Source organism: Pogoniulus pusillus, chromosome Z (genome assembly GCF_015220805.1).
Source record: "Pogoniulus pusillus isolate bPogPus1 chromosome Z, bPogPus1.pri, whole genome shotgun sequence".
NCBI classification, from domain to species: Eukaryota; Metazoa; Chordata; class Aves; order Piciformes; family Lybiidae; genus Pogoniulus; species Pogoniulus pusillus.
In genome coordinates this window covers 67,047,718-67,069,922 of record NC_087309.1, presented here as the reverse complement: position 1 = coordinate 67,069,922, position 22,205 = coordinate 67,047,718, and the positions used below count along the sequence as shown (strand labels likewise).

General features: G+C 39.4%; 1 protein-coding gene across 1 annotated transcript in view; it reads left to right on the top strand.

The window, feature by feature from the left end:
- Window positions 1-22,205, top strand: part of RORB (RAR related orphan receptor B) — a 168,136-nt gene that overhangs the window by 100,999 nt on the left and 44,932 nt on the right. The window contains exon 2 of the mRNA XM_064176538.1: window positions 18,809-18,894. Within this exon, the coding sequence (XP_064032608.1) occupies window positions 18,809-18,894 (86 nt within the window). The remainder of the gene's footprint in view (window positions 1-18,808; window positions 18,895-22,205) is intronic.

The window sequence follows — 22,205 nt, the reverse complement described above, 5'->3', positions numbered from 1 at the left end:
GAGAAAATGTTTTAAGAAGAAAATTTACCTGGAAACGAAGGAACTTTGCAGAGCTCTTCCAGTAAAAAAAAACCAAAACTAGGTATATATAATGAAGAGGTGAGGGGAATCTTTTCCAAGCACAGAAAATCTAAGACACCCAAGGGAAAAGTGAATTAACAATTGGAATAGTATTTAAAGTACTAGCTGCCTTGTAAAAGCGTTCCGTTCTTATGTCTTGCTCTTGACAGAAAGTCTGTGTAAAACTTTGAATGTTTTGTGTTCACTCTATTATGCTTCCTCCAGCAGACTCACTTGGAACCAGGATGCAATTCTAGTCAAAGTGGGGGCATAAGAGAAACAAATGATAGAAAAAGTAGTTCTGGGTTTTGAGAAACTCTGTTAAATATTCCTACTGGAAGCTTACCCCCGCATTGCCACTGGCTGTAGAAACCAAGGTTAGCTTGGATTTAGCTGATATTCCTTTACTGTCTTGTGTGTCCAACATGGGAATTTCTGTCATATGGAGTCTGAAATCACTGGAAACAAATTAACTTTTTAGCTCTGGGTGCAGATTGGTAGGACTTCACATGATAGGGGGTTTATATGTAATAATTCGGCATCTTGCGTCTGTCATTCTAATCCTCAGTTTCTTACATATGCCTCAAAAAACTCAGAACTGATGATAAAGGATTATTTTCAGAATTTCCAGGAAATAAGTATTATTTTTAAATTACTGGGATGGCATAAAAAGTGCATTCTACATGAAGATGGTATTAAAAAAAAAGTTGATTCATTACTCGGTTCCTGCAGCAGTCGTCCTCCCTTCCTTAATGAAATGGAACAGTCTACGCCTTTATCACTTCCTCCATTTAATCTTGTTAATGCAGTCTGTTAAGACTCCATTTTTACAGCAGCACAGGTGTAACAGTGGATAAATAGAGGAGCAGGAATAATGCTGCTCTGCTCCTAGGGGTCCTATTTATTTGTAACAAAATGTGTGATATTCAACCCAGAATAAAAACTGATGCAACTGGTGAGTTGAAACATTTTTCTTCTTCACTTTAACAATATGAGATATTCCAATGAAGAATAAATAGCAAAATATTAATCGTACTGTACCAATTATATCCTTGAGAAAACTGCACATGGAGTTTTACTAAAGATTAATTCTTCCTACTGTGTTAAGTATGGCAGATTAAATTGGTAAGTAGACAGTTGGGAAGTATAACATTTTTCATACAGCAACAGATGCAAATCCAAGAATATCTCCAGCTGCTTTGATTTATTTTCAAAAGCTGGGGCAAAGATTTTAAATAAAAATGTGCAAAAGTGAAATCCATACTGTTTATCAAAAATATAAATACATGCAAAAGCTCTAAGAAGGGAACACTGGAGTGATTTCAGAGGCATTTCAGACTGAGATCATCCTCACTATTTGTTTGTTATTTCCCGTGTCTCTTCTAGTTTGGTTGTTTGGAAGTATTTTTTGGGGTGGAGGAAGTTATATTGTGCCTAAGGTATGGGAGAAGGTATTGTAAGGAAAGTGATCTTGGAGAGTGGATGGAAAACTGTTCCATTGCCTGTGATGGCAATTATATCAAGTCCTTGACAACAAAAGTTAGATCTTCCCTTTTGTTGCAGTGCTATGACTCTACTTGAGTGTGCTGAATTACTACAGATTTACTTACTGCAACTCAGAACCAGAGTCTGCAGCAGCAGAAAGAAATCCCTTCTTTCCCTTTGGCATATTGACTTGATCTTCTTAAAAGAAAAAAAGATTGAGGGAGGGGGGTAGAAAAAAAAAGAGGCAACTTTTATTTTATGAAAGTTGTTGCTGCTGAATTACACTCATTAACAAAAATAAATACAGAAATTATGCTTATATTTCTTGTGTCTCAACTTTCCTTGTGCCTTAGTTAGCTATTTTGACAATAAGCTTTAAGCTGTAAAATATTTAAGAGCTGTGTTAATCAGTGGTTTATCAGTATTGCACAATATATTTAGTTTACTAAAATGGTTTTGTTTTTTCACTTGCACCATTACCTGTGGTTAACCAAAGAATTATTCAAAATACATTATTGTAACAGTCAACTAGTCAGCTGAAATTTTCCTGAAGATAGCTTGCAGAAGGCAAATAAAACAATATAATTGAGGATTTTTTGATTGAAAATAGACAAATAGGTTTACTCAGATTCTATAACTGAGAAATATTCCACAAAACACGAGTATGGAAGGTCAGGAAGGGAAAACAAACAAAGATGTTGACCAGAATTTTACCTCTCAGTGTGCAAAATAACCCTTTGTATTCCCCTGTTATGCCATTCCTGGGCCTTTGTTCATGCTCCACACACTGTAATGCTTGATACTCTCTGCAGAACTTCCAGAAAGTCCTTTGGCTTTTCTGTAATTCAGTGCACATACTCAGATGACTCAGCATTATCTTCATAGGTTAGAGCTGGGCTGCCTTTTGTGCTTAATTTTCAGTAAGAAAACTCTCAGAATACAATTGCCAGAAACTCAACTATTCTGAGTTTTGGTTGCTACAATAAGTTTTATGCACCTATAAAAATTCATACTGTGGATGTAATATTTGAGGGAAATTATAAGGTATGATCAGTTAACGTAATTAAACATTTAAACAGTCTTGCAGGCATCCATATTCATATAAAGTGTGTTTTGCTACTAACAATGGCATGACATAGAGAAACAGTTATGTTAGTGTGACAACTGAATTATTGGGCTAATTGATATAGCCAAAGAAACATTTTGTTTTATATGTGATTTCCACAGCAAAATGCTTATGATAGGAAATCCTTGTTGCCTTCACTGTCAGAAATCCAAGATTTTTTAGACTAAACTCAGATGCTCAGATGGCTGGAAGTTAAGGAATGAAGCTTTATATTCACAGCTTATCATAATATGCAAGCAGGTATTTACAATATATACAGCTCTATACAGAAATGTACATTTACGAGGGGCCAGAATGTCTGCTCAGCAAGTTTGCTGGTGACACCAAGCTGGGAGGCTTGGCTGATACAGCTGAAGGCTTTGCAGCCATCCAGTGAGACCTGGACAGACTGGAAAGCTGGGCACAGAGGAAACAAATGAGTTTCAACAAGGACAAGTGCAGAGTCCTGCACCTGGGAAGGAATAATAAACTGCACCAGTACAGGTTGGGAAGTGATCTGCTGGAGAACAGTCCTGTGAAGAGGGACGTGGGGGTCTTGGTGGATAACAAGTTAACCATGGCACAGCAATGTGCCCTTGTGGCGAAGGCCAATGGGATCCTGGAGTGTACTAGGAGAAGTGTGTCCAGCAGATCAAGGAGGTTCTCCTTCCCCTCTGCTCTGCCTTGGTGAGATCTCATATTGAATACTGCATTCAGTTTTGGGCTCCCCAGTTTAAGAGGGAACAGAGATCTGCTGGAGAGGGTCCAGCAAAGGGCTATGAGGATGATGAGGGGACTGGGGGGCATGGCTTATGAGGAGAGGCTGAGGGACCTGGGATGTTTTAGTGTGGAGAAGAGAAGACTGAGAGGAAATTTAATAAATGTTTATAAACATCTGAGGGCTAGGCAGGAGAGGGGGGACAGGCTCTGCTCACTTGCTTCCTGTGATAGGACAAGGAGCAATAGGTGTGAGTTGCAGCACAAGAGGTTGCACCTCAACACAAGGGGGAACTTCTTTACTGCAAGGGTCCCATAGCACTGGAACAGGCTCCCCAGGGAGGATGTGGAGTCTCCCTCTCTGGAGACTTTCAAGACCTGTCTGGATATGTTCCTCTGTGATCTGGGCTAGATTGTGTGGTCCTGCTCTTAACAGGGGGGTTGGGCTTGATGATCTCCTTGAATCCCTTCCAACCCCTAATACCATGTGATCCTGTGAAATATACAAGTTAAAAGTAAAACAGAAACACAGCACCCCTCCCAGAAATCAGAGTCCCCAGAAGGGGCATCCAGTCACCCTTTCACCTTCTTTCTACCCTTCTACCTTATCCCAGGCTTTGCCTTACATGCAAGGTGGGGTTGGAGGATCAGCAAGGGGGGTTAGAAAGCAGAAGGATATGTTACACAGAAGCAGATCATGGCACAAACTGTGAAGAGACACATACAGACTGACACTGTCCCCCACTGTCTTATCTATGTTTATGTTCTTGTTTTTATACATCTCAGCAAACCTGTGAGTGAAGTAGACATCACCACTGCTTCCTTTTAACAGCCTATCATTTAATTTCTCTCACCATAATATTCCAGCTAGCCTCAAACTAGCACCATCCACCCCTGTCTATTTCATCTAGAGTTTTGCTGAGAACTGCCTGTCTAGTCTAAAACAATATTTACAATAATGAATAATGAACATTACAATTTCAGTTTAAACTTCATTCTGGGTATCTCAGATGTAGGTGATTCAAAAGCTCAGAAAACAGCAAACAGTTTGTCTCCTCACAGATGAGACAAGAACAGGGACTCCCAGGTGATGTTGGGTTCATACTCATGTACTGTAGATTCTCTTGTAAATTCTTTCATATGACATCAGGTAACACCTAGAACAAAAAACTGCTAACAGCTTGTATTATACACTCTGAAGTTAAACTCTCTCAGCTAAAGTCAGATTTCTCTGTGGAATACACTGGATTTCACCATTCTCCTGCATTACCCAGTAGGTATGACCAGGACCTTCAGCAGAAACCACCCTTCAGACAGGTTCCCCTTTGCCCAAAGGAGAAAATACCCAAACAGTTTTCCCTAACAGATTCTTTTCACATACAACAGGAACTCTGTCACCATCCACAGTTTGTACCAAATCTCATTGTGCAGCTACTGATCCGTTTACTGAACCCCTGCTATTTACGAGCCAGGTTGCCTGTGCTAAATGTTTGTCCCAGGTTTTCAGAGTTCCACCCCCCGTGGCCTTCAGAGTAGTATTCAGCAAACTGTTGCAGTGTTCAATCTTTCTTAAAGCTGGTGCGTAGTAAGTTATGTGATAGATCCATTCAATACCATGCTCTTTGGCCCAGTTTTTCACAAGATTGTTCTTGAAATGAGTGCCGTTATCTGACTCTATTCTCCCTGGAGTTCCATGTCTCCAAAAGATCTGTCTCTCCAAGCTAAGATTGGTGTTACGTGCAGTAGCATGTGGAACTGGATAGGTTTCCAGCCATCCGGTGCTGGCCTCTACCATCGTCAGCACATATTGCTTGCCAGAAGGAGATTGAGGTAAAGTGATGTAGTCAATCTGCCAGGCTTCACCATACTTGTACTTTGACCACCTCTCACCATACCATAAGGGCTTGATTCGCTTAGCCTGCATAATAGCAGCACAAATGTCACAGTCATGGATGACTTGGGTGACAGAGTCAATTGACCTATCGCGAGCCCATCGGTATGTTCCATCTCTGCCTTGATGTCCAGATGAGTCATGGGCCCACCGAGCTAAGAACAGTTCACCTCTGTGTTTCCAATCAAGGTCAAAGTCAGAGTTGGTATCAACTTGAGAAATCTTAGCAGCTTGGTCTGCCTGATGCTTGTGTTGGTGTTCCTCAGCGGCTCTGTGCTTAGGCATGTGTGCATCTACATGCCACACCTTCACTGGAATTCTCTCCAACTATGCATCAATGTCCTGCCATAGATCAGCACACCAAATAGGCTTTCATTTCCTCTGCCAACCATTCTTCTTCCAGTCCTTTAGCCAACCCCATAGAGCATTGGCTACCATCCATGAGTCAGTAAAGAAGTAAAGGATAGGCCAGTTTTCTCATTCAGCCACATCAAGAACAAGCTGGACAGCTTTTACCTCAGTGAATTGACTGGATTCACCTTCTCCATCTCTTGCTTCGGTAACTCTCCTGGTAGGACTCCAGACTGCTGGATGACAGGAACCATCTGTGAACAAAGCAAGTTCTTTTCCTGACTAGAGAGATCACCATAGGGAGGAGCTTCTTCAGCATGGGTTATTTTCTCTCTGGAGGTTTTGTACAGTCTGTGCCTTCCAGACAGTTGGTGATCGTCACCACCAGATCAGGGCAGTCAAGATTACCCATTCATGCTGATTGGGTTATTAGACTAGGTTGCATCTGTGGCATGATGCAGTGATGAAACTTTGCCTTTGAATATCCAGTTTAGAACTGGCAATCTGGGAGCTAAAAGCAATTGTGACTCGTTTCCAATCACTTCAGAAGATGCTTTTTTTTCTTCATAGGCTGCTAGTATCTCTTTCTCTGTTGGGGTGTAATTTGCCTCTGAACCTCTGTAGCTACGGATGATAGGTTGCACTGCATGATATTGGAGGTCTTTTCCACCCTGGTTGATTCTATGATTCTATGAAACCCAGTGGACAACCACATGTATCATTTGGAGCTCTCTGCCAAAGAATCCAAGTTGGACCATTGTCACTGGCAGCCGTGCACAGAATGTTTTTAATGTCCAAACCAGATTGCATAGGTCCTAAGCCCGCTGAATGGACTACTTCTTTCTTGGTCTGATCAAAGGCTGTTTGTTGTTCAGGTCCCCACTCGAAATTGTTTCTCTTACAAGCCACGTCATGCAGAGGTTTGACAATTTGATTGAATCCAGGAATGTGTAGTCTCCAAAATCCCACTGCACTCAAGAAAGAGAGAGTGTCCTTCTTACTGGTGGGAACTGCCATGGTGGAGACTTTGTTGATCACATCTTGTGGAATGTAACGGCGACCATCCTGCCACCGCACTCCCAGAAACTGAATTTCTCTGGCAGGTCCTTTGAGCTTGTTTCCTTAATGTCAAAATCTGCTTGCAACAGAATGTCAATGATTTTGTTACCTTTCTCGAAGACTTCCTCAGCAGTTTGGCCCCACACAGTGATGTCATTGATGAATTGTATGTGCTCTGGAGCTTTACCTGTTGCTGAGGCAGGAATTAATATGTGGCCGAGTCGGGAAATTATACAAAAATAGTTATTTTATTTTCCCAAAAACCCATCCCCAAAACTATATATACAAAAATTAATTTAGTTTAATTAGCAGATTCAGTCACATGAGAATTACCTACAGGGATACTATCAATAATCTGACTATTTTGGAAGTCAGAAATTGGAAAAGGCTTTAGCTATTAATTAATAGCGGTTTCTTACTAAAGTTGAGCCAAGAATAACTCACTCAGGCTTCCTGGTGCGGTCTCTCTCCCTCACTCCCTTTCAGCAGCTGTGGGTGGACGATTAAGAGTCATTAAGAATCGTTAGGCTCACAAAGGTGTCAATGGGGAAGCAATCCTTTTGAAGATTTCTCTACAGCCAAGGCGAAGGGAGAGTGTGTGAGCTCAGGCAGGCACATACGTCCAGGCACAGGCAAACTCCAAAGCGGGAACCCCAAAGGCGGGAAGACCCCCAATGTTTATAACCTTCGCTACACAAAGGGCAGAGTTACCACACCTTAGGCGCAAAAGCGCACGGCCAATCCCAGCCTGGCTCCAGAGCGGTAACTCATGGGGCAGTCCTCCCCTTCACGGAGCAGTCCTCCCCCCCTTCACGGCTGCAGGGCAGGTGAGGGGGGGAGGGAAACCAGGCGGCTTTCCCCCTTTCCCTGAAGTCCGGGCAGGAGAGGAATTTAGGGGTACAGGACTCCAGGACATTGCCTTTCTCCAGTGCATTGTGGATGACTGAGTGACAGATTGTTGATCTGTGTTTCCACCCCTGAGGCAAACAGTTGAACTGGTACTGGATTCCTCTCCATTGAATGCAAACTGGGTCCTGCATTCCTTTGTTATGGGAATGCAAAAGAAAGCCTTAGCAATGTCTAGCACAGCATAGCATTTGGCCTCCTTCAATTCCAGCTAATACTGGAGTTCCAGCATGTCCAGCACAGCTGCACTCATGGATGGAGTCACCTCACTGGGGGCGCGGAAGTCTACAGTGAGACACCAGTCTCCATTATGCTTACAGGCCAAATCAGACTGTTGAAAGGTGAATGAGCTTTCTCGATGACAGCCTGACTCTCCAGATGATGAATGGGCAACAGAGAGTCACGATTAGTTCTGTACTGCCTGTGTGGTACACTGGTTGAGTGGCAGTTGGCAGTTTCTGATCCTCTATGTCATGATGTCCCACAACTGCAGATTGACCTGAAAGTCCGGCTCTAATAGACAATTTTAGTTTACATCCTTATTTTCTACATTCTGTGTGACCCACAATCGGTCACAAAAAGCCCACTTGTGACCTTTAGGATCTTCAAAATAACCTTGTTTCAGAAAATCACATCAGAACCACTTCCAATAGTATGTTTCTTTCACTCTTTACTAGTTAAGCTTATTTCAGCCTGCAACTTAGTTAACTCTTGAGATCCACCAGTGATTCCAGAAATATGGACTGTCCCTTTGCAATTCAATGGCAATAAAGTACACTGAGCATCTCTGTCAGATAAAGCCCTCTGTTTCCAAACTTTTTGAACTGCCAGACCACCTAATGAATAGATTTGGAAATACAAAACAATATGTGAAAAAGAGAGAAAATGAATGAAAAATAATGGGGTTTGAAGTTTGCAAAAGACATTACTAACTACAAAGTTTTTTAATGTTGTCTTTAAGTCATTTAAGTAACATTTTCTTAACTTGAAAAGTGAAATACCATCTCTGGGGACAGTGTCCTGAGAAGTAATGTTTAAGGCAGCTGTAATACTATGTGTAAGAGATCTCATCTTTTTTCTAAACATATGCATATAGGATACAAATTGGATTTTTTTATACTGCTACATGTAGTGATTTCTGGCCTTGAAATGCTTCCTTTTTTGTACTAATGATGACATTTTAAATGCGTCTTTTTCAAAAAACAAAGGCATTTGTTAATTCTGTTGGCTGTGATTTAGGTTTGCATATTTTTAAATCTGAACTTCTCATTTCCTTTTCCAATATTTTGTTTATAAAAGTAGAACTACTGGCAACTCAATAAAAATCAGTATGGATTTCCACAGAATTGGAAAAAGATAAAATATGTGGTTATTTGAACAGTAAGCTCACTTACCTGCATGAAGGCAAAGTACTTTTCCATTTTACTTAACACTTACTGATTTTTCTATCCTGTTTTCAGTTGTATTTATTTATAGCAATATATAACTTAGTAATTTTTAGAAGCAAAGATTTAAATGCTTTGATTAGTCTCTTACATGCTTCCAAACCAAGAACACATTTTAAACCTCTGAATATTTCATGATTTGCAGATAACTTTTACATGAAGTATAAATAGTGGGCAGGGGAAACATATTTGAGAGGTGGGGCAATATAAGAAGGTTCTGACATGTTTGTTACTCTCTGAAGTAGGTGGGGAGCAGATGGGGAGAAAGCAAGGATTGTGAGTGTACTGCATCTGCAGTCCAGTAACAGTCTCTCTCTAGAAAAGAGAGTGCTGTTACAGACAGACCTAAGAATAAGTACTGTACCTTCCTTCACTGGAAGATAAAATTAAGTTTGAAACTCATTTTCACCCTCTTCAGCAAGCAACGATGCTGGCTGCTGTAAGAAGAGATAAGGTCATGTATGATCCTGCAGCCTTAAAAATAAATAGTGTTCAGAGCCTGTTCCTGCAACATGTCTCTGTGCTGCTGGGCTTTGTAACTGTACAGCAGTGATCTATGTATATCTAAAATAAAGAATTCCCACTGGTGCTAAGTGGTGCTAAGTACTATGTGATAATTTCAGCCAGCTCTCAACAGGCAAAATGAACTGTAAATATTTATCATGCTATCTGGGCTCTTCATTTGCAATGTTCATTATTCCATTTATTCAAAAGCAATATCAAATAACCATGGATTGTTGACCACATGAAAACAATAATTTAGAAACACTGTGCACACCCTGAGTGGCTTTCAAAGTAAATACAAGTAAGGAGGGAAAATAATTTGTCATGCTAAGTGCCTGCTATGTTGTGAACCGTTTAAGTGAAACATCCAAAGATTATAACAAGTAGGTTGACAGAGTAAATACTAAGTGTACTTCTTGTAGGAAAGAACATATTTTCTATATAGGCTGCTACTTTCTGAGCAAGTATATATTTACTGTGTAGAGGATTGTGTAGGAAACTTGGTTGTTACTGCTCAGCCATCCTGGCCAGCTTATATAAACCCTAGCTAAAGCTGCTGGAGATTATTTGCAGAACAGTGGATCTGATGAGCTCAAATATAAGATAGCTTGGGTAGTATAGTATTTAGGATTACTGTAATAATCTCTTTAGAGAAAGTGTGCAATATCAGCAGAACCATTGCTTGAGTCTTTGAATGAAGTAGAAACTGTACAGTAGTAATTCTGCCTTTATTTCACACTTACATCTTTTCCTATGAATAACACAATCTCCTGAGCTATTGGTGGGGCCCAGAGACGTTTTTGAGAATTTAGTTAAGTGTCTATGCTTTGAATTCACCTGTGGAGCCCAAGTCATGAGTCTGACAACCTATTTTTGTGGTGTGGCAATTTGCTTTACTGTAGCACTATTTATTCTGTGAACTTAACACATGTAGTTGTCTTGCAGTATGAGTTATTAGGGTAAAGAGCTCTTAACTACAGAGAAGTCCACATCGAGAAGCAATAGAAATGCAGGGTATTAAGGTGAATTGTGAAAATTCACTCATCCTTTGACTCTTTCTGATTTGTTTGAGCTCAGACTTTCAGCTGTCAAGATGTGATCCATAGCTTCTGATAACAGAGTGGAATTTAGTCTTTTTGGATCTGGTGACTGTGTCGTTCTTCTCTGTGCTACCCACTGGTGCTCTGAGGAGGATACAGACAGTTCTACTCTGCTTTGGTTGCTTTCCGTGCCTGTGAACCATCCCACAAAAGCCTAGGACAGCCTTAAACACTCACGCTTCTTACGTTTCAACCCCTGTGTTTTGTCCAAAATAAACAAACAAGCTTCTAGGTAGCAATTTATGTGCCTTTAGCATCTTCCTAACCTTTTGGTGCTTAATTGAGTGTTCGTCTGCCATTCTCATCCAGTAAGCTTTACAGCTTTTATTTCAAGTCTAGGAGAGAACATGGCCACCAATACCTTGTAGTAAGACCACAGAAATCCCTATTTTCTCTTAATTTAGGAATGCTTTTAATTCGTTACATCTGCAGGGGAAAAGAAAATTTAAAGACTGGAAAACCAAACTAACTGTATAGTAATTATCTCACAATGTCATGTCACTGCTCTTAAGACTCTTTATAGTTCTCTTGCTCACAACTACCTTTTCTCCACAGAGAATCATACAATCTTGCAAATCTTGCAGCTTTTTTAATTGATTAGCATAATGAAATTCAGCTCTGAGCAATTATCCTTGACCTATTCTAAGCTTCAAGTCTTTTGCTCATATCTAAGGTGTGATAAAAAATTAGAGTCCAAAAGCATTTCTTTTTAGAATGTACCCCTTGGTTTAATAAAAGCTATAACATCTCTCTGAAAAACTCCTGTTATCTAAATCCTTGGACCATCGTAAGTACAGCAACTTATTAGTATTCACAAATTGTTAAATAACAGTTAGATGCATAGTAGTTTAATTCTAGGAAGAAAAGAAAGGGCATTTGTGCAAAGCCATCTTTTTCATCTTCCTATTGTGATGGGAAAAGGGTTTTCTACTGTGTTCCTATAAAGGAATACACAGGATGTTAAGGGTTGGAAGTGATCTCTGGAGATCTTCGGGTTCAACCTGCCAGAGCAGGACCATATAATCCATTGCAGGTCATACAGGAATGTATCCAGAAGAGTCTTCAAAGTCTCTGAGAAGGAGACTCCATAACCTCCCTGGGGAGCCTGTTGCAGTGCTCTGTGCCTCCTCCAGTAAAGATGCAGAGGTGGAACTTTCTGTGCTGCAGTTTCCATCCATTGCCCCTTGTCCTATCACAGGGCACAAGAGAGCAGAGGCTGGCCTTTCCTTCTTGATACCTAGTATTAAAATTTCATGTTCTCTGCTGAATGTAAAAGCAAGTAATCTGTGGAGATCACTTTCCAGACTTGTTCCAAAATTAGTATGTAACAAAAAGATACATAAAGATCACATAATATGAGCAGTTGGGAGATTACCTGATTTTACTTCATCTATCTATTTCGAAGTATTTGACAATGTCTGTAAACATTATTATGGCCATGAAACATAAACTATCTTCTGCAGTCCAGATATAAATATACTTCCTTCATATGCAAAACCCACAAAACCCCTAACACATAGCATGTAATTTTGCATTTTTCATCAGTCTATCAACATTGTCATGCATATTTCTAAGGTCTGATCATCCTTTTTCTTTTAAAAGTAAAGGCATACAATAAGGATTCAGTGAATAATTACTTTTTTTTTTTTTTTTTTGCTAAGGGAAAAAAGGAGCTTTTAAAAAATTCTCTTATAATAATCTTTAGAATAGCCAAGCAATAAAGAGTAAAATTGATCTGTAAAAAGAGTTGATGTGCAATTCACTTCTTTTTCTCTCTCCCTCTCTCTCTCCCCTCCAATGGAAAATCAAAAATGAGGAGGGGTAAAAGAAAACATGTCACCAAAAAACTTTCCAAGTGACATTGATTGTAAGCTACAAAAACCCTTTAGCTAGGAGTGTGAGACCATGGAAGACCAATCAGACCCAACGACTGCATGAATTTATGAGAAAAACAATGTTTTGGGGTTTTTTGAGTAATATATCTCTCACAATTTTGAACAATGATCTGTCAAGCACCCAACTTGCAAGATTATCACCTTAAAATTCGTTACAAGTTTTTACAGATCACACTTGGATCAAATCTACTGTGTATGCCCAGTGAGACATATGGATGATCAAGAATCCCTGCTTCTGGAGAATTTGTGTGTCTCCACACATGAGCTATAGCACTGGCATATTTGAGAATGGTCAGGCTTGCTACATAGGTACAGAGAGAGCCTGAGCAGAGTAGACCTGACAGTGTTTGTAGGACCAACAAAGTCCAGAGTCACAGTGAGATAATGCAAAGGTTTTATGAAAACATTGTTTCCCTGGGTGAATTCCATCATATCTGCTTACTCTAATGGCTCATCTGGGACATGACTGACAACAAATGTATCTTCAAACACATTAATTAATATTAGCTGGCTTTAATTAGCTGAGATATTGATAACTATATTGCTTTCAGTGCCTGAGGTACAACTGAGGTTGCAAACATACCTAATATCCTAGATATTAGGCAGAATGCCTAATACAGTGGCAAAGGTCATACCAAATCTAGGTGACAACCTAACCTATAATGGAAACAATTGATGGTGACAGGCAAGGAAGAAGCCTATGCTACTCACAGAGGTCAGGATAAAAAATAAAAAAACCACCACAGAATTGGCAGCTAGATAAAAATGCTGAATACTCTTAATTTGAAATCACTTAGGGAAACAAACATGAAAGTGAATTGAGCCAATCTACTAGAATTTTTCAAAGAACTCAATTTTAAGGATGATGGGAATGCTTGGAAGATGAAGGAGCTAGTTTTTTTGCTATAGATTCTTTGATTAGCCTTGATGTTTTCAAGTGCATTCCCTCCTGTATCAACAAACTAGAGAGAAGACTTCCTCTTCAAAGTTCATGCCCAGCATGCTTTAGTATCCTCTTCAGATCAAGAACTAAATATCGAAAGCTTGATTCTTTTTTCCTTTTGGAACCAAAGCTACAGGTCTGGGAGATAATGGTGCTGTTTCTCCTGAATGAAGTCCTTCGGATGTTAAACAGAGATTGTACAAGAAGTGATCATTGCTTTTTTGTTGTTTAGACAACATTTGCATGTGACTGGCAGTCCTCACAAATATGCAATGGACACATTAGCTGCTTATTGACTCTTTGTTTTAGAGGAAATCATATTTATTCCTAATTTCAGCAATATAACAATTCTTGAAAGCTAATTATTGCCCTATTTTTAGGATTTCTTTTTAATTGTACAGAGAGTATTATTTTTCTCATTAGAAGAAAAAAATGTTAGTCAGTGTGTTTGTTATTTCTCTTGAGGCACCAGTTGAGAAAACAGCTAATATTTGCTTTGAAGCTTGCTTTAAGCACATAGTTGGTTTCATTTCAAACACATAAGATGATTTCAAACACATAAGATGATTTTATACCTGCTTCCTCAACAGAGTCCACCCTTCTTCCCACTATCCTAAAACAATGACTTTGATTCCAAATGGTAATCCCAGCATCTGTGGATTACTGTTACTAATCATGCAGAATTTGTAATTTGCCTTGTGACATTCCCATTCATAGGGTGCCATATGAAACCAGAGTCAATTCCCAGCCTGAAGAACTTTAAAGTATAAAATAAGTTATTCATAATTCAGAGAGAAAAGATGACCCTGTGGTATTGATAAAGGAAGCTATAGTGACAAGGAGAAACCATACTGCAGCATGTATCCAAACTTCTATTAGACATCAGGGTGATCATGATCTGCAGGCATTTATCAAGCAATACATCTCAAGACAGGATGCAAAATGAATGTGTTGGAAAAATGGGAAAAATGGGGAGCTGAGGCCTGTGTTATTACTCGAAAAGAGGCAGGAGACATTATTCTTATTTGCATTATTAAAATCAATGGGTAAGTAAGAAATTGGAAGGACTTTAGAAGTGAAGATAAGTAGACTTATTCCTTTCTTATGGTTACTGCATTGGGATAAAGTAAGTTCTAGTTCTGTTCTGCTGAAAGTGCCAATTCCACTATTATTAGTTCATTCCATTTCTTACAGCAATATTCAGGAAATTGTACTGAATGAATGCATTTTATACTGTAAGGAATTCAGAACTGAGCTGTTTCTTTTATAATAGCAGTAAAGAGAGATAGGATATACAGGTCCCTAAAATATTTGTTGGTCTAAGAGTAGAAAAAGAAAAAACAACGTAGAATTATAGGCAGCTGAAGAAAGATACTGTGTGAAAGAGGTATACTAGCCTCTGACAATCGTTGAACCTGGAAAAGAAACCTGGTACACTGGGTGTTAATTACAGTAATTCAAGAAGTTTCTGTGAATACAGTGGCTTCTTTTTCATGTGGTGTATTCAATTAATGTCTCAAGTTTTCTGTTACGAATCCTTAAATTGTTCTACTGTCTTACGAACAATAAGAACTGCCTAGGAGTGGGTAACAGAGTTTATTTCTCCAAACTTCATCAAATGCTTTCTGTGTCCTAGAGGTGCTTCACAGCCCATGAGATTTCTAAGAAGCCACGGTAGCAATTTCCTAGACATGCTGTGTTTACTGGTTTATAGAATGGTTAATTTTAAATAAGAGTTCAAATTGACAGATGATTCACAAGTCTAAAGTATTTATTTCATATAAATTGAAATCTAGAGCCTTGTCATTTAGTGACCTGGTCCATCAATATTTGCCATCGACACGGTGATTATAACTCTATCTCATTCATGAAATTACTGATTTCTCACAATTAAAAGTACTGTTACTGCAGTTACTGCTACTTGTTACTGCAGTGAGTGTCACAGGATCAATTCTTCTGTTTCTGTTCCTATAGCAGTTACAGACTCTATATGCAAGTCACATTAAAACTACTTCCATATTTTCTGAGGGTTGTTTTTTTCTCTTTTGTCTTGTCTTTTTTCTGAAGTTCTCAGATTCCCACTGTAGTTCCTTCCTCTGACAATCATCTTTGAGGCTTGTCAGCATAAAGCAGCATGTGGGCCCAGAGCTGAGCCTAGCTTCCACATGCCTCTTAAGCAGAGACTTGTGTACAGTTACTCAGACTAGCCTCTCAATACTTGGAGGTGCATGTTTAGAAATTTTTATTATCTCGGTGGAGATAAGGTGTAGGAATTTTTGACCAGGACCAGCCTGGCAGAATTGCCAGTGAACTGCAGTCCTGGGTTAGGGCAGATCCCTCCCCTGGGGAGGAAAAAAAAACTCACCACAACACAGACCCTTTTTTTTGAAAGTCAGGGAAAGATGAAATTGTATTTCTAATAGTATAACAATGTAAAGAGAGATAATAACTAGAGAAGGAAGGAAAAAAAAAAAATACAATAACCTTAAGGGAGATGGGGGAGGGGTCAAGCAGCAGCGAAGCAGCAGAAGCAGCAGTAGCCAAAACAGCAGCCGGGGAAGACAGGCGAAAGCTGCAGCAGCAGAAGCCAGCGGGAGAAGGGGAGCACAAGCTGTGCTTCTAGACATTGAGCTCTTGATGCTCCAATGAAATGATATTAATTTATCTACTGTTGCCCTTATGTGGCCTATCCCTGGAATGTTCATCTTTCCCCTATGTCTGAGCTAGAGGATCAGCTCAAACGGCCACAACTGCAGATGCTTTTGTGTAAGGAACTGACTTCTTTTTTATTTATCTGTCACACCAGGATAACTGCTGCATTTCAGTTTCTTAAGAAGGGAAACAAACTACCACAACTTAGTTCATGAAAACAAGCCCCAGATTTATGGATGATACAGGAAGTTATATTTCTAGATATGACCTTTCTAAAGTACAAACACAGGCAAGATTTTGATTCTGAATTGTGTCCATCACACATATTAACAACTAATTCCTATTTCCTACAATAAAATTGATTCTGTCCATCCTACATTAGGAGCAGTTTAAAGCCAGTTTTCTTGCCTGTATGCGTGATCATGAAGCTGAGTGTGAGGGAACTAAAGCCTCTTTACCTTCAGTCCTGGTTTGAGCTAGAACAGCATTAATTCTTGTCAGTGATTTTACTTTTCAGGTCAGCCTCTTCTGAAATTTACAGTGTGTTTTCAAAGGCAGTGCCTGTTTCTAGTAGTGATAATGCTTGATGTTTATAGTTAGTACCAGGGACTGGTATGCAGGTTGAGGCTGCTGCTAAATCTTGTGTACCACGCTAAGGGTGCAGTAAGAAGTGTAACACCTGCAGGGAGGATTGGACAAGACAAGTCACCCTAAGCTAATATTTCATGCCATATACATCATATTATGTGTGAAGCTGAGAAATCATGAAAGCCAAGCTCTCTTCTTCAATGGCTGTTGCCCAAGGAGGACTCTGTCCGTTCTGCCTTTGATCCTCATCCATGAGTTTCCTAATCCAGTTCCAGAGTCAGACTCCTGAATCTGATTCCTTCTTGTCACTGAGTCCAGTCAGAAACTTCGCCAGTGCCTACCACAGCATCAGTGGTGATAGCAACATCAGTAAAGTTTTGGTTCTTTTTTTAAAGTTTTCCAGTAATTTATATTCTCTTCCTCTTTGGGAAAAGGAGAGGGGTTAATAGAATGCCCCTGTCATTCATTTAGTGGCCAGACCAGTCTTAACCCTTGACACCATTCATGAACATCCCTCTTCCCTGAATTTTTTGGTCACTGTGTCCCAAGGGAGCAGTTCCTTGACTTTCCAGAGAAGGCCTGCTAGCATTCAGTTTGTGTTATCTATGTAAGCCTCTGTCTAAGTAGGGGATTGCAATAGGAGAAAGGGATGCAATGCACCTCTCAGAGAGAAGTGTGATAACTCTGTGGGACATGCTTCTGAAATTTTTTTTAACCACATGGTGGTAGGTAAGTTACTCTCAGGAAACTCTTGGCTTCTCTTAAGAGTGGCAGAAACTGGACCATAGGTAGAAACAGGAAAGAATCCATGCATTATCGATAAAAATGTGTTGCATGCTCAACTTAGAGTGTGGTCATTTTTAGGTTTGGGGGGCATAAGGGGTTGGAGTGGGGTTGCTTGTGTTTAGAAACTTTCTACTGTCCACAGATTTGAAATAAGATACTTTCATTAGAATGATCATCTGGACAATAATATTGTTTTCCTATCTCCCAACATATTCTCGGAGCTGAGGTGCCCAGTTAAAGTACTAACAGTTAGCAAACCTTGTGCTAAGGGTAGTCCTGCTTCATGAGCTCTTGGCGTTTTACTCAAGCATTTGATAAGTGACTTGCATTGCAGAGAAATGCTTGTATTGTTGCCATGTGCTTAAGGAAAGACATCTACAAGGAATACTGATCCTTGCCAAGTATGATACCACTTCAAGTGGCAGGAGGATTGCAGGGACACAGACATCCTACTTACAAAACAAGTGAAAGGGAAAGAAAACAGGTCTTCCACTTCTCCTCAATGCATCTGACTAAAATAAAGGTACAATTCTGTGTATTTCAGAATGTGTGCTCTTACAGTGCCACCAAAGGAAATACACACAGGATTCAAATTAGCAAACAGCTATGTTGACAAAGATATACAGAAGATAGCAAACTATGTTTTTCTTTTTCAAATTAAATTATCATTATGTTTACAAAAAGCATCTAAAGCACATTTATATTCAGACATTTTCAAATAAAGCCTCCCTCTCCAGCACACAGCCGCTGGCTACTTAACCTCAGTCTTAGGGTTGGAACAAATAGCTTGAAGGGAAGAGGTTAAGAAATCATTTACAAGCCCATCTCTGCCAGTTCGATCACTATCATTGTGTATCTTGAAACTATATTCTGAAGAATATGAAAACTTCATCACTTCTACTGCTTTGAAAAAGACCATCAAAGTATACTATGCAGTTCTACCTCACCAAAATGAGAAGTCATGAATATTTGAAATGTTTAAATGAGAACAATCTAGGTAATTACTTGGGGCCCTCTAGTGACCGTGATTATCAGTTACGTGAATGAAGTTAACAAATAAATGAAAAAGGAGAATTTGAGGAAAGAATTGCTAATCATGAAGTAACAAATTATTGAAGCTTTATGGAGTATGGTAAAGGCTACATAATAAAATTTGGCAAAACAAAACATTCAGAAACACAGTACAAGACACAGTTTTATATTACTGGGTGGGTAAACTGGCTTTCTGCTGTGTAGCTTTATTGTTTAAGATCTTCATTTGAGAAAGAAAAAAAAGATAGAATTATGTACTCAAAATGTTTGTCTTTTTTTCTTTTTTTAGCGCAAATTGAAGTGATACCATGCAAAATTTGTGGTGATAAATCCTCTGGAATACACTATGGAGTCATCACTTGTGAAGGCTGCAAGGTATGACATTTTAACACAGCATAGTCATCAGCATCTTCATTAGCCTGAGGCACCTGTGTACAGTAATACACTCTTACATGCTTTCAAGCAAGTGGTGCCAAAGGCTGTGAAGTCCACTGCTGATGTAGATACATTTCATGCTCAATTTTACTATTGCTCTCCTTTTCATCAAATAGCCTTTAGAGTTGCCTCCTCATTTGAAACATGAGTTAATTGAAGGATAAGCAGTGATACAGAGATTAGCAAATGTAAGTCACACCTGTTCTACCTTAAATCAACTTGAGAGATTAATTTATCTTTTTTTTTTCCTATACAATCCATGTAGCATGAAAAGCTGGTGCAGTATCTCAGTTCAACATCTTAAAAGCCTGCAGGTGTCAGTTTGGTCCCATTTTATCCGCTTTGTATTCTCTGCAGGCTAAATTGTAATCTCCGAAAGGAAAAAAATGCCTTACATTATGAGTAGTGTAAAATAATCCTTTGCCTTCTTCCTTACAGTTTCCAGTCTAAAGTAATTGCTGGGAATTGGAGAATATAAAACAAAATGGGGGAAAAGAGACAGAGAGGGTAAAAACCTTTCCATGCTGCTTAGTCATATTAATATGTTGTCTCAGGCATTAGTTCAAATAGGACAAATCAGAATCTGAGCCAAAAGAAGAAAGGTTTTCAGCTTAGAAGTACTCTGTTATTTTATCAGCTAAGGAATTGTATTGCTACTCATACAAAAACAAACAAACAAGCAAAACCCCCCGAAACAAACAAAGAAACCCTACCAAACATAGAATTTCATACAGCTTTGACTGGAATGGTGAAATTGCAAAGATGGAGTTGCAGTATCTCTGATTTCTTCTATGCAGAAACATACAAACTGGTACATCTCAAAGTGGGTTCATGTTTGTAGACTGAAGTGGCACATCTGTATTTAGCCAATACTTTATTAAAAGAAAAATAGAACATTTGAAAAATCTGAAAATTTGGGTACACTAAATTCCAGTAGAAATACTTAATGCCAACACATTGAGAAGCAATATATTATCAAAAATCAGATGTCTTTTAGAAACATTAACAGTAGTAAACATAACTCACACTGTATCTTACTGTGACACTGAACTACAAATAAGCATCTTCTTAAAATGATCACATGAAAAAATATAAGACTAATTGATCTGATACTTCAAAATTGGTACAAATGCTTCAGGGAAAAAGTTATTTAGCAGAAAAACAGCAGCTTGTGTCATTACCCAGTGCCCACGGAGCAGTTAGGGGTAGAATGTCCTCTACATGTGATAAGGGTTAATGCTGGCCCTTGTGTGTGCCTCAAGAGGAGACGATACTCCTCAGTTCTGTGTGTACATTACCTAGAGATAAAGAGCTTCTCTTCCTCTTACGGTGGTTTTAACCCTATTGGTTTTGTGCCAGTTTTAGAGTATCAGATCAATTAGTCTAATCTTGTTGTGTGAGCCTGTTGTTGAAAATAATGTCGGTTTTCACATTGGGTCCGATGGGAGGCATCTCAGTCTGTCAGAGCTCCCTTCTAAAGTGCTGTCTCTGGCACTGCAACTCTGCTCTATTGCTGGGTAATTAAATAACTCTTTGCTCAGCCTGCATATTAATACATGGTCATTTCAAGCTACTTTTGTCTGCGTACATTAGGAATCTGGATTAATTAAGAGCAAGACCATGTGTTTGAGAAAGAGATGAGAACCATGCTACAAACATGCATGCATCTTGAGCCTGGCTCAACACAGCTGCAGCACTTCAGGACATAGCATCTAAGGATGCTGCCAGGTGCTACAAACTTCAAGATGTGAAATCCTTTAACTCTGTGTCCCTGTATTAGCTATACCACTGCAAATACATATTATATATGCTTAAGGGACATCGTAAATATTATTGCTGGTTTATGTGTATGCCTGCATACACTGAACAAACTGCTGGACCCAACTGAAGTAAAATGAAAGGATTAAGCCTGAAGACAAGTTTACATTTCTTCTGGCACCATGGCTCCTTTTGCCAAGAAGTCTTTATAATCTCTCCTGACTCCCAACTGCTAAACCAAAGTATTTTCTATCATTCTTTTGTCATATTGTAGATTTTAGTTTGCATGGCCGTTGATGCCTTGGTCATCTGTAATGAATAAAGTGACTCATTCCATGTACTGAAAAACTTGGTGTTTGGAATATCGAGAAATCTGGCTTAATCTGTAGCTTCTCAGTAATAACCTGCAGCCTTCTTCCACCAGATGAAATTATTCACAGTAAATATAGCTGATATTATATTAGGATAACCTAAAAATTAAATGAAAGGCTTGTCTGTGTGTTGTGTGACAACATTTAAATCTTATGGAGGAGAAAAAATTACTAAATTCTCATTAGAAAAATAAATTACCTGCTGTAGACTAATTTTATTATGTAACCCTTAATTTTTCTCCTTGGGAGAGGCAATAAAAGGAAAAAAAAACTTCTGAGGTGAGGTCAAACTTAATAGGATAAAACAACACTTCAGGATAATGCACAGTACATACCAGGAGGTTTTGTTGGGCTTTTTCAGCATTATTTAATTTAATTACTTAATTCATGTAACTAACATCAGTACTAGGTCCAGTTTTGTTCAGTATCTTCATCAGTGACCTGGATGAGGGGATTGAGTGTACGCTCAGCAAGCTTGCTGATGATACAAAACTGGAGGCTGGGGGTGATGCTGACACCCTGTCAGGCTGTGCTTCCATACAAAGGGATCTGGACAGGTTGGAGAGTTAGGTGAAAGCAAACTTCCTGAAGTTCAGTAAGGACAAGTGCAGTGTCTTGCATCTGGAAAGGAATAACACCAGGCACCAGTGCAGATTAGGGATCATTTTGCCAGTAAAGCAGCCCCGTGGAGAAAGGTCTTGGAGTCCTAGCAGACAACAAAAGTTCTCCATGGGACAGCAGTGTGCCCTTGTGGCCAAGATGGCCAATAGCATCTTGAGGTGCATTAAGAGGAATGTTTCCAGCAAATCTACGGTAGTTCTCCACCTCTACTCTGCCTTGGTGAGACAATACCTGGAATATTGTGTCAAATTTTGGGCTCCTCAATTCAAGAGAAACAGGGGTCTTCTTGAGAGTCCAATGGAGACCTACAAGGATGACTGTGGGACTTGAATCTCTCTCCTATGAAGAGCAAGAGACCTGGGGCTGTTTAGTCTTGAGAAGGCTGACAGGGCACTTTATCACTGTCTATAAATACCTGAGGGGTGGGTATCAAGGCGAAGGTTCCAGTCTTTTTTTGGTAGTGCACAGTGACAGGACAAGGAGCAATTGGTACAAGCTAGA